This window comes from Saccopteryx bilineata, chromosome 4 (genome assembly GCF_036850765.1).
Source record: "Saccopteryx bilineata isolate mSacBil1 chromosome 4, mSacBil1_pri_phased_curated, whole genome shotgun sequence".
NCBI classification, from domain to species: domain Eukaryota; kingdom Metazoa; phylum Chordata; class Mammalia; order Chiroptera; family Emballonuridae; genus Saccopteryx; species Saccopteryx bilineata.
This window is the reverse complement of record NC_089493.1, coordinates 267,434,140-267,447,699: the sequence shown is the minus strand read 5'-3', so window position 1 is coordinate 267,447,699 and position 13,560 is coordinate 267,434,140. Positions and strand designations below refer to the sequence as shown.

Sequence of the window (13,560 nt, the reverse complement as noted above, 5' to 3'; positions counted from 1 at the left end):
GGGGGAAGACAGAGAGAGAGAGAGAGAGAGAGAGAGAGAGAAGGGGAGGAGCAGGAAGCATCAACTCCCATATGTGCCTTGACCCGGGAAGCCAGGGTTTTGAACCAGCAACCTCAGTGTTCCAGGTTGACGCTTTATCCACTGCGCCACCACAGGTCAGGTTTGGCAATTTTTAAAAAAAATTATTAAACTGGTTTATGATATCCATAAATTATACAGATTCTTGATGCCTTTCAGCTGAGAAACCAGGTTCTCTGTGAGTATACAAGATAATTAAATAGGGGTGACTAAGGCTCTACTTGATATCAACATGAGCCCTGACCAGTTGGCTCAGTGGATTGAGCGTCAGCCCGGGGTACAGAAATCCAGGTTTGATCCTGGGTCAGGGCACATAAGAGAAGCGACCATCTGCTTCTCTCCTCTTCCCTCTCTCTTCCCCTCCCACAGCCAGTGGCTGAACTGGTTCTAACGTTGGCCCAGGAGCTGAGTATAGCTCAGTTCAAGCATCAGCCCTAGACGGGGGTTGCTGGGTGGGTCCTGGTCGGGGTGCATGCAGGAGGATTCTGTCTCACTACCTCCTCTCCCTCACTTAAAGGGAAAAAAAAATCAATATAAAAACAACACAAAACTTGAGATTATATGACAACAAAGAATTGTCCTAATGAAGTTATCCTTTTCTTCTGCATTAATGAAGACAGAGGAAAAAACTGCAGGTTGAGGATTATCTTTTTATTTTTCTTCTTTTTCCAAGTAAGAGTAGGGGAGATAGAGAGACAGACTCCCACATGCGCCTGGAGGGGATCTACCTGGCAACCCATCTGGGGCTGATGTTCTGCCCACTTGGGGCCATGCTTGCAACTGAGCTATTTTCAGTGCCTGAGGCAGAGCCATCATCCTCACTGTCTGGGACCAATGCCCTTGAACCAAATCAGCCATGGCTGCGGGAGGAAAAGAGAGAGAGAGAGAGAGAGAAGGGGGAGGGGAGGGGAGGGGAGGGGAGGGGTAGAGAAGCAGATGGTTGCTTCTCCTGTGCCCTGACCAGGAAAAGTAAACCCAGGACAGACACACGCTGGGCCAGTGCTCTATCACTGAGAAAACCGGCCAGGGTGAGGATTGTATTTAATACTGTATGAAGTACTGTAATACTGTTATACTGAAATGATAAGAATTCCACAGACCCAATGGAATTAGAGAAGAAAATAAACCTTAGGATGAAGAAGGAACTAGTTTAATCCAATGTACTGCTGTTTAAACCATCCCTAAACTTTCTTTCCTGAAAATACGAAGAAATGAGATAGAAAAAATTCCACACATTTCTATCTGCACCTTTACTGTCCTAACATGATAGAAAAGCATTTTAGGGATTTTCATGAAAGCAGTTTACAATACACACAATAAACATCACATAACCGTTGAGAAATTTTTATTAGAAACATTCAGAAATTTAGCTTTAATTAGGTAGCCTATTCACATCTAAAAGCAGTTTTGTAAAAGCTCATTTGCACAAAAATCTGAAAAATCAACAAACATAACTAGTGAACTGGAAAATCAACAGCAGCTGCCAAAGTGGTCTCACCTTCCACGGTGACCTCAATTTCAGGAACTTTCGAATTACTCCCGGGGCTTCGTGGTCTCTTCGGGGACTGCAAGGCTGTAAAGTAAGCACACAATTACTCACACATATTGTAAAAAAAGGGGATGCTTTATAAGAGCAGAGTATTAAAATTCATACAGTTTGGCTCTTTTCAAAGAAACCTGAAGAATTAAACTGGTAGTGTAATCCTCCACATGAGTCTCAACAAAGCTGTGGAAACATGAATGAAGGAGGATTGCAAACATGAAATTTTCAAGGAATGTTTGAAAAAATAAAAGGTCCATTAAATAAAATTCCTTAAAAATATTGGCCAGTGATTCAGTATGACTTAGGTAATTTTGAAAAACAATGTTTTAGTGCACTGAAGTATATAATAAAGAGTATATAGCATCTCTTACCTTTAGTGTTTATTTTACTAGCCATTCCAGGAGGCAAGTAGGAAATAACTAGTTCAGGTCTAGAGAAAAAAACCAAAAAGCATTACAGTAACCAGTATAATACTGGTCTTCACAGGCAGTAAAAATTATCATGACCAATGATTTTTATAGAGGCAACCACAGGATCATTCTGTGATGCAACAATAGTGACTTTCTGGACAAAACAAAACACTTTTCCTTCCCATAACCATCTGATAAATTATTTTAGAAAGAGTATAAACTTCTTCAATAAAAATGAAAATTAACATCAGTTTCTTGAGCTATTGAAATTCTAGAGACATGAGGCTAAGGAACTTAATTACTGCCCATATGTTTAACCAGGAATAAGAGAGAATTTTCAACCTCCATTCAAAGAATGCTAAGAGGCACAGTGGTCTCTAATCAATTTACCACCACCACCATGAGACAGGTTGTTACAATTCTTCTTGCACTAATGAAAAAAAAGTCAAGTACAAGTTAAAGCATTTGCAAAGGCTATGGACAATGTCAGGACTGTCACCCAGAGCTATGCTTCCCAGCCTGGGTATCAAAGCCTTAGCTGTTACATTTAGTTAGAAAATAATTTAAATAGAAATATAACTTTATCAATTTAATTCCAGACATGACTACATTGGCAAACAGAAAACTTACTTTTTAACAACAAACTTGATTTTATTACTGCCACGGACAATCCTTTCAAGTCGTGGAATGCCAAACCAGGTCGGGCTTCGAAAGGGAATTCCTTCCGGCAGGCCCTCTACATAAAGGAACTCTGGGTTTGATTCAAACACAGGGTATGGAACTTTCACTGCCTCTGTGAGTCCAAGAGCTTGAGCTGGAATTGTAAGAAAACATTAACTTATGGAAGGTAAAATTGTACAATCGCTTGTTTTTGCCTGACAGCATTTTTGTTATCTTTTTATTAAAGTGTAATTGACATATATAACACATTAGTTTCAAATATACAGTATAATGATACAGTATTTGTACATACTGCAAAATGATCGCCACAATTCAGTTAACATCCACACATTCTCAAATATGTTATGCTAAAGATACGTACAATCTACTAATATTTATTTAATATGAAGCCATTTTTGCTTAGTATATTGTGCAAAACTGAAGAACTAGGCTAAAAAAATAAGTACTTTAATATAAACATTTTAATAGTTCAAAAGGAAAATTATATTATTAGTCAAAATTATCTCTGTGCTCTGGGCAGAAATGCACTATAGCCATTCCACACTGAAATGGCATGTACCCAGCCTTTGTGTGTCATCTAGATGCAAGTTTGCTGTTTAAAAAATAAGTAGCATATGATGGATCTAAGCAGACCTCAAGTTAGGGATCAGAGGCAGAGTAATTAAGATTCCTGATCTAGGACAGAAATGTCAAAACCAGGTATTAAAATGACGGATGGGACCGCCCAGGGAATACTGCTATCACTCCCACTCCTTACTTCCTTCTCCATGACAGACACACCCAATCAACTGAAACACTCTTGCTGAGCCTCCTCAGAATCGTTCTCAAGACAGCGCTCCAGGAAACCGCTGTCAACAAATCTAAGTTGAAACAAATGGTGAAACCTATTTGCCATTCAGTATTAGCCAGACTGGAAGTACAGACAGTGGAACTGCGATTTACCCCAACTCCTCCCTTCCTCTCCCATTCTGACATGTGAGAAAACTAAATCCAAGAGAAATAAAAGTAACTCATTCGGTTTAAGTACAGAGTTTTACTAGCAGAAATAAACTAGAATCCAGTTTCTGGGACCTTCCTTCTGTAGGTCTTAAAATGCAATAATTCATTCAGAACACTGCCTTTTCATTTGTTTATAAATTAAGACATAATCACTGAGTTTTATTTACCAAATTTCAAATTAAAAATCTCTTCCACTTGCTTCCGTAGCTTGGTAATTCTGACATTCCAATCTTCTTTGACTAGAAAGTAAAAACAAATCTAATTAACAATGCTCCTTATGGTTTGGACACAAAATTAGATTGAATGCTGTTCTTTCTAGTGATGCTCTTTTTAAAAATTGAGATGCAACTGACATATACAGTACTGTATTAATTTTAGGTGTACAGTCCACCTAAAGTGCTCTTATTTCAATTATGTTTAAGAACAAAACCTTTGGGTCTTAAAGGAAAAGAATAATTTCCTGCACTTGTCAACTGAAGGAGACAATTCAAATTTAAGTTCACATTGTAAATAATAAATCTGGTTCAGAAGAGTGCTCTCTAAATGAGTGCTTTTCAAACATTTCTCCTTGGAGTCACAACTGAGAATCCTGTGGGGATTGGAAGGCCAGTTATATAAGGCTCCAGGCCTCCTTCACCAGGTCCAACTACAATGGCTTCACTAGTATCTGCTTTCAATATAGGCATTCCTTGTTTTATTGAACAGATATGTGTCTAGAAAGCCACAAAAAGAAAAAGACATGCAAGATGTCACTTACTGGGATGGATAATCAAGGCTTGTTTAGTGAAGTTGAGGATAAAGACAGACTTTGGGGACAACGGAAGATGATCAGAGGCATTGGATAAGGAAAGGAGGTTAAGCAAGAGAGCTCAAGAATCACAGTAAGTGCAAAAGTCACTGTGTTCGCTGACAAAGGCCGTGGGAGATGTTGGCATAATTCCGAAAATACTGCTAACTATTGGTGGCCTGAGATAATCTTTTTAACATTTCTTTCTTTTACTGTAAAAGTATTTCTAAGGTTTTAATTTAAAAGAAAACCTAGCATCTTGAGGATTCAACCATTCAGCCAGAGTAATCTGGTATAAACCAAATCTGAATTATGACTGTAAAGGTATCTATCTGCCTCTGTTCTCCAAGGTAGAGAGCTTCTCAGCTTGTTGCTCAGTCCCCCTTCTGCCTCAGCCCACACTTCCTTCTCTGGTATTTGCTACTCTAATACAAAAGAGCTCTGAACTACTACTCCTCAAGAGAGCCAAGTAACACCTCCCTGTTCTTCCCATTTAAAGCTCAATTACCTACCTGGCTAGCTTGAAAACTTTCTCACAGGTGACCTGTATCTTTTGCCAAATTGAGGGGGGGGGAATGTACTCACAGTGTATTTAAACATAAAACTGTTACCTAATCCCAGGTCATGCCAAGAATTAAAAAAAAAAACACATTTCTGATGGGAACAGTGACTAACAAAATTCTTCTGTCAGGTTATGACTTGAGTTGGCCCAGTAAAAGACTAAATGTCTCGTTCATTGGCACACCAAGTTAGCATTTTGTTGGAATGAATGATGATAACCTTTAATTCTTTCCAAAATCTAGAAATAATAGGCCAAAGATTGTTAATGATTCAGAGAATTGAGATTCTTCTTTTGATAACAGTCCTTAAATTATCTATGCTAGAAGACAGCAGAGCAATTATTAATGAAAATAATATTACCCAATCCTTAGAGTAATATTTATGGTGCCTTTACATCCTTTTAATACCTGTTTAACATTCTCATTAGAATTGCCTCTAATAAAAGCAGTGATCACATTAATCACAACCTTGAATTTGAGATCTTGAGAAATGAAGGCTCATATATAATATATATAGACTTTCATCATATTCTGGTTAAGTCATATTAAAGCTCTACCTTTCAGAATCTTTTTCTATTACTTCCCTTAGCAAAGTCTGTGTCATCTCCAATCTTCAATCCATCACCAATACTTTGTTTTTAAGTCAAAAGCATACTAAGGAGGTTGCTCTGCTGATTTTTTAAAATATTTTATTTATTGATTTGTAGAGAGAGGAGAAAGAGAGGAAAGAGCAAAAGAGAGAGAAAGAGAAAGGGTAGGGGGGAAGAAGCAGGAAGCATCAACTCATAGTAGTTGCTTCCTGTATGTGCCTTGACCAGGCAAGCCCAGGGTTTCCAACCAGCGACCTCAGTGTTGCAGATTGACACTTTATCCATTGCGCCACCACAGGCCAGGCTCTGATTTTAATGCTCAACCTGATTGTGCATTGATTGTATCTTCTCCTCTGCAGGATTTAGCACAAGATAATTTTCCTCCCCTAGTTCAGTATTTCTCAATCACTTTTCATGCCATGATAAACATAAAGTTATACAATCTAACACTGGCTGACCTTTACCCATTACCCCAGGTGCCCTAAGAGTTGAAGGACCATACTTTAATACAAACAACCCCATCCTGTTAACAGTTTACCTTAGTATTTATATATAACTGCACGAATTCAGAAGCAACTATTGGTTCTTGGCAACAAAAGACTCTAAGGTTGTAAAAGGTCTACAAGTTGTTATTTTTGTGATATTATGCAATGGTAAACAAAAAGATGGGAAAGAAATAAAAGTAGATTTATAGCTCAAATAAAGAAAATAAAACCACACAACTGAGACTGACACTTCATAGTTCTTTCTATAGGGTAGTGATGTCAGTGCAGTTGCTTGAATTACAGAATTTTTCACTTAAAAAAAAGGGTCTATGTAAATAAAGATTAAGGTCTAAATCTGTATGGTTTGCATGGTCTGCCACATCTGGCAGCTAAGCATTTGAAACATGGCTGGTTGAATTGAGATAGGGTATAAAACACACGAGCATTTCAAATAAAGTATAAACATATGAAATAAAAAATGTAAATTCCTTCATCGTGTATTGTTTGTATTTTTTATTTGGATTCTAGATTTGGCTACTGGAAAATTTTAAATGATATATATGGCTTGCATTTGTGACACACATTGTATTTCTATTGAGCACTACTGGTCTAAATTCAAAACTCCAATTTCCAAAACTGCTCATGTTCATATTGATTAATCAAGGACTGCTTGTATTGAGCTTCCTAAAAGATATTTTAGTGAAAGGGGAATTCCATCACTTTAAAAAGAATTTTTAAAAGCTTGGAAACTACTAATCTAATTAATAAGCTTTTCAAAAAGGAATTCACAATTATCTTACCTGGTGTATTCGTTCTTGGCTGAGTAACTTCAGTAGTACTGTGAGTCAGAAGTTCTGGTCTATAAAAATAGTTGATATTAGTAACAGAGCACTTAGGAATGTTTAAAGGCCTTCCCCACACATCCATGCATTGATTTTCAATATGGTTCATTCTGCATTCTGGTGCAGAATGAAAAGTAGCATTCTGGTGACGCCATATTATTTTGAAAATAGCAAATTTAACATTCAGGAGGACCACCTGTGTGTCCTCAAAGGCATGTTAAGCATAACTATACAAAACAGTCACCTGTGCCCCCCAACCAGTTTAACGATCTGTTTCTAAACTTCAGATGAACTACACCACAAAACAGCTAGAAGTACCTAGCTATATCATCCTCAAGTTGCCTCCCTCTTATGAGTCCCAACAAAAATACACAAAGGCACAAACCCCAAACAATAAGCAAGCATTATAGTATACCCCCACCACAATCCTTCTGTATTAAAGACAGGCCTTCTGTTCAGACTTCCTGCTCCCAAATTACCCATTCTGCTATCCTTAAACCTAAGCCAAAGTAGCATTTCTAAAAATTCAAATCCAAATGATTTTATGGGGAATCTGCTTTAAAACCACTTAATTACAGATCTCCACTCACTGCGGAATAATTTTTTTTTCTTCATTTTCTGTTGCATGAGGTTTCTATATATTTCTGCATCACTGATTCCAAATCTGAAATCCGTTTTTTCGGTGCATGCTCTAGTTTTTATGCAATTTTGATTTCTTTTTGTTACAGTTAATGGCATGTATTGGTTTTTAAATTGGAGTCTTGGATTGAATAACCACAAGGCAATTAATGTTTTACAAATATCACTTTTACATAATTGTAGTTGTTTTGAAATGTAAAAAATTATTATCTGATAAAAACACCCTCTTATTTTGTTTTAAGATTGAATCGTGACCTGGAAATGCTGAGGTCGCCAGTTCAAAACCCTGGGCTTGCCTGGTCAAGGCACATATGGGAGTTGATGCTTCCAGCTCCTCCCCCCTTCTCTCTCTCTGTCTCTCCCTCTCTGTCTCTCTCTCCTCTCTAAAAATGAATAAACAAAATAATTAAATTTAAGCCTGACCTGTGGTGGTGCAGTGGATAAAGCATCGACCTGGAAATGCTGAGGTCGCCGGTTCGAAACCCTGGGCTTGCCTGGTCAAGGCACATATGGGAGTTGATGCTTCCTGCTCCTCCCCCCTTCTCTCTCTCTATCTCTCCTCTCTCTGTCTCTCCCTCTCCTCTCTAAAATGAATAAATTAAAAAAAAAAAAAAAAAAATTAAAAAAAAAAAAAAAAAAAAAAAAAAAAAAGGTTGAATCGTGGCTTCTTTGAGTAGGCGTAAATGTAATAGTCCCAACACCTTCTGTTATATATGTGGCTGTTACACACATCAACGTCAAAGGCGCAATATTTCATCATTTGTGACACGTGCATATATTGCCTATTTTCAAGTTCCCCTTGGCGATCAAGACAAGAATTGGGCTCTTCATATTGTGTCATAATTGTGAGGAAATGCTTCGTGACTGGACAAAAGGAAAATGCAAAGGAATGCATTTTCCTTTTGCATTCCCATGGTTTGGTGTGAACCTAAGGACCACAGCAGTGACTGTTATTTCTGTCTGATCCATACCAAGGGCATCGGCAAGAAAAAACAGCATATGATCGCATATCCTAATATTCCTTCAGCAATACGACCTATTTCACACTCTGAGACACTCCCGGTTCCAGTTTTCAATAGTTTTATTTCTTCTAAGGACGAAGAAAGTGAACATGGTGATCAAGTGTATTTTGATAAGATTTCCTCGCATTCCTCATGCGAGGAAATGGTTGTAGAATCTGAAGGGTCTTCTTCTGATGCCAAGCAGTCATTAACCCTTAGCAGTTTAGCCAACCCAAATTGAATGACTTAGTAAGAATGACATAAAAATTGTCCTTGACTTTCTGAAGTATGAGAAGCATAACTGGATCATTTGTGTGGATCTTAAAATGGTAGATTTCCTGCTAGGACAACAGAGAGGTTTCACGAAGTATCCTTGCTTTCTGAGTTTGTGGGATAGCCAAGCTCGGGAGAAACACTGGACACAGAAGGAGTGGCTGAAACGTGAAGCTCTGGAAGTAGGGATGCAAAAGAGCAATTTGTGAATGAACCTGTATTTAATCAAGACAGGATCATATTTCCCCCACTTCACATCACACTTGGCTTAATGAAGCAGTTTGTTCAGGCTTTGAATAGATAAAGCGAATGCTTTCAACATATTATTTCTGCTTTTCCTGCCTTGTCTTTTGAGAAAATAAAAGCAGGTGTATTTGATGGACCTCAAATTTGAACCCTCATACGTGACGAAGAATTTCGATGAATAAGGAGGAAGATGAATAAGGAGAAAGCAGCATGGCAGTCTTTTGTGGCAGTTACAAAGAACTTCCTTGGCAACAAAAAAGCAGAAAACTATGAACTTCTGGTTCAAAGGATGCTGTTGGCTTTCCGCAACATTGGATGTAACATAACCGTTAAGATTCACTTCCTCAACAGTCACCTTGATAAGTTTACCAAAAATCTTGGAGCTGTTAGTGATGAGCAGACTACTGCTGGAGCACAAATGAGATTGTCCTCAACAAGTACACAAACACAAGAGCTACAAACGCAAATTTGCCTAAATAGAACTTAAATAAGTTTTGTGCAAATTTTATGATTAAAATACTGTGTTTTAGTATGTTCTATTTCGAAATAGTACACAAATTCTGATGCAATCATATCTTTTAGTGTATTAGTATATTTACTGCATTATATAAATTATATTTTCACAAAGATGATGCCCAAGAAGACATTCTACTTCATTATGTTAAACTAAATGTTGAAAATTTTACAATAAGATGAAAACCTAAAATCTTGAATTGCAAAAAAACTAGCTTACAGAGAAAAACTAATGTCAGATTTGAGATCAGCACACCCGAATTAGGTAAGAACAAGTGTTTTTGTGGATGCAACAAAAATTTGCTCCCCAGTGTTATATAAGACATAGGGCCTCCCCTCCACTTTGCTACCTCAGTCTATCAAGGCCATGTCCGCAAAGCATTTCACTCATTCCACACAGTATTGCATGGTTATGTAAACTAAACATTAAAGTACATCTGACACCTCCCAACACCTACTTACACTCTATTTCCTTTATTTGTATACACCTTTTCTCCTATCTATGTAATCTACAAGCTACCCCTGCCTTCTCTCCTAAAGTGCTAGTAACATTGCCTTTATCTCTGTAATAAGCTTCGGAAGTCAAGGTTTCTGTCATATCTAATTTGTACATCTGGTACCTGGTACTAAAAAAACATTTGCTCAATATATAAATCGAAATGTACCACCTTACTTCTGAATACCAGAGTAAGTCCAACTGAGAGGGGAACAATAGGCTCGTTTTCATGAAATTAAGCAAAGACGATATTAAATTTGTTTTTGCAGATTGTAACCTTACTATTTATTTATTTATTTATTTATTCTTATAACCTTACCTTTTAATAACAAACTTAATTCGGTTGCCCACTTGAATGATTTTTTCCAGCCTCGGGATTCCATACCATGAGGGACTTCTAAAAGGAATGTTTTCTGGTAGCCCTTCCACATAGAGATCATTAGGATGTGCCTCAAATTTCTGGTAAGGTACAGCCTTGGCCTCAGTGCTCCCCAAGGCTTCAGCTTTACAAAAGAAAAGCAATTCAGGAGACTAAGTTTCTGCTGAAATATTTTGGTACAATCCAAAGTAATGAACATGCCAACTTTTTAAAAAGCCAAGTATACTCTGGAAACATACAGACTAATTATTGAAACAGACTTAATACAGCAAATCCAAGTATAAAGGGTCCCTGATCATGGCTAGCCTGTGGTAGACTTAACATTTCTGATTCTAAGACCATCTCAGTAACACTACGATCTTATAAAAATATTTTTGATTATCTCTGGGAAGAAATAAAAAAATCACAACACAACAACAAACACGACTTATATACTACTTTTTCAAACACATATCTGAAAATAAATTTTTGTTACTTAATGTTTTGAGTGTAGGCCCTGTCTGGTTGACTCAGTGGACAGAGCCTCAGCCTGGCTTGCAGATGTACTAGGTTCAATCCCCAGTCAAAGCACACAGGAGAAGTAAACATCTGCTTCTCTTTTCCTCCCTTTCCTCTTTCTCTCTTTTCCCCTCTTGCAGCCAGTGGTTTGACTGGTTCAAGCATTGGCCCTGGGCACTGAGGATAACTTGACTGATTAAAGCACTGGCCCCAGATGGGGGTTGCCGGGTGGACCCCGGTGGGGGTGCATGCGGGAATCTATTATCCCTTCTCTCACTTAAAAAATTTTTTAACGTTTTGAGTATAATAATCCTCTTTTACTGGCCCCTACAATCATAAGATTAACATTCTTTATTCCTTAAACATCCTAAGTGTGCCATTTTACAAAAAAATCAATTTCTGCAAAGAATTCACAGAATGGGAAATAAAAATAGTAAGTATAGACTGGTTTAAATTAAGAGAGACATTATCAACCAAAGTTAATGCATGAACTTTGGTTAGATCGATTTAAAGCAAAAACTTTTAAAGATACTTTTTGGATGAATAAGGAAACTCAGTGAGGGATTGGGTATGAGTGGATACAAAGAAATAGTTAATTCTGTCAGGAACGATAATAAATGGCTCTGTGCTTGTGTAAGAAAATGTTATTTAGCATTGTTCATGGATGCACACTGAACAAGTAAAAGGACACAATGCCTGTGATCTGCTTTATAATATTCCTACAAAGGAAAAAACAGGAGAAAAGATGAAATGTGGAAATATCTTAATGACCACTGAATTTAAAATTGGCATACTTTTCTACTTTTGCACAGGTATAAGAAATGAAATTTTAAGATATAAATATGGGCCCCGGCCAGTTGGTTGGCAGTAGAGCATCGGCTTGGCATATGGAAGTCCCAGAGTCAATTCTTGATCAGGGCACACAGAACAGACCATATGGTTCTCTACCCTTCCCCCTCTCCTCTCTCTCTTCCCCTCCATAGCCATGGTTCCACTACAGCAAGTTGGCCCAGGCGCTGAGGATGGAACCATGGCCTCACCTCAGGAGCTAGAATGGTTCTGGTTGCAACAGAGCATTGCCCCCTAGTGGGCCTGCTGGGTGGATTCCAGTCCTGCACATGCAGAAGTCTATCTCTCTGCCTCCCTGCTTTTCATTTAATACAAAAAAAAAAAAAAAAAAAAAAGGTATAAAAATGGCCTTGGCCAGATTGCTCAGTGGATAAGAGTGTCGGCCCAGCGTGTGGACATCCTGAGTTTGATCTCCAGTCAGGACACACAGGAGAAGCAACTATCTGCTTCTCTTTCCCTCCCTTTTCCCTTTCTCTCTCTCTTCCCCTCTCATAGCCAGTGGCACAGCTGGATCAAGCACATCAGCCACAGGTTTAAAAAATAGCTCAGGTGATTTGAGCATCGAACCCCGACAAGGGTTGCTGGGTGGATCCTGGTCGGGGCTCATGCAGAAGTCTATCTCCCCTCCTCTCAAAAAATAAAAATAAAATAAAAATTCCATAAAAACTGTTTAACCTAGTTTAAAGAAGAAAAACAACTATGTTGAATACTGCTAAGAAGTAGGATAAAAAGCAGGGGAGAGAGTGACTATTGCAAAACATGTTAGTATAATAAACCAAACCTAAGTATTTTAAGCATTTAGGGATACAAGCACAGCCAAGCATAACAAACGAGGTAAGTACAATATTGTGGGCCATGTTATGCTTGCTGATAACCACCAGTGTGCTACATACCACTCCAATGACATACTGTCACTGCAAGTCTCCTTTATTCCAGAGAAGCACACTAAACATTGTTAAAAGACCCCAAGACAAAAAGATTCCACAATTATGAAATGCCTCATGCTGAATAATCTATACTGTATTAAAAAAAATTATGCAGTAAAAAATTAAAGATTATGGGGATTTGTTACACTATTCTCTCCCTGTTAGTACAGGTCTAAAAATTTTTATAATAAACACATATTTGGAAACAATAGAAGAAAACTGAAAGTGAGTCACAGTCATTACATTTACTTTATTAAAACAAAATTTGGAAAAATTATTCTATAGACTTACCAAATTTTTTGCAGAAAAGCTGATCTACCATCTTTCGTAATTTAGTGATTCTGGCATACCACTCTTCCTTTACTGTAAAAATAACAAATATACAAATTTCCTCAACTTGATGACATTAATGTAATTTAAAAATAGGCAGTATTATTTCCTATTCTGACTAAAATTATTTCTAAGAATTCATAATATGTTTATTAAAACAGTGCTGACACTGAATAAAAAGAAAGAACAGCCCTTGCTGGGTAGCTCAGTTGACTGGAATGCCATGCCAATTCACCAAGATTGTAAGTTTGATCTCTGGTGAGGGCACATAAAAAAAATCAATTAAAAAATGCATACATAAGTGGAATAACAAAACGATGTTTCTCACTCTCTCCCTTCCTCTCTCTGTAAAATTAGTAACATAAAAAATTTTAAAAATAAAGAAATAAAACAATGAGAAAATGGAAATTTACACAGGTACTATAAAGTTTCATA

The 13,560-nt window shown here is 37.5% G+C and overlaps 1 protein-coding gene across 13 annotated transcripts in view; it reads right to left on the bottom strand.

Annotated features, from left to right (window-relative positions):
• GTF2I (general transcription factor IIi) overlaps positions 1-13,560 on the bottom strand; it is a 135,797-nt gene that overhangs the window by 15,585 nt on the left and 106,652 nt on the right. For all 13 annotated transcript variants that reach the window (XM_066274598.1, XM_066274603.1, XM_066274596.1 and 10 more), the window contains 7 exons: positions 13,087-13,158; positions 10,463-10,646; positions 6,934-6,992; positions 3,879-3,950; positions 2,662-2,845; positions 1,993-2,051; positions 1,577-1,651 (listed from right to left, as the gene is read on the bottom strand). In XM_066274598.1, coding sequence (XP_066130695.1) covers positions 1,577-1,651; positions 1,993-2,051; positions 2,662-2,845; positions 3,879-3,950; positions 6,934-6,992; positions 10,463-10,646; positions 13,087-13,158 — 705 coding nt within the window. The remainder of the gene's footprint in view (positions 1-1,576; positions 1,652-1,992; positions 2,052-2,661; positions 2,846-3,878; positions 3,951-6,933; positions 6,993-10,462; positions 10,647-13,086; positions 13,159-13,560) is intronic.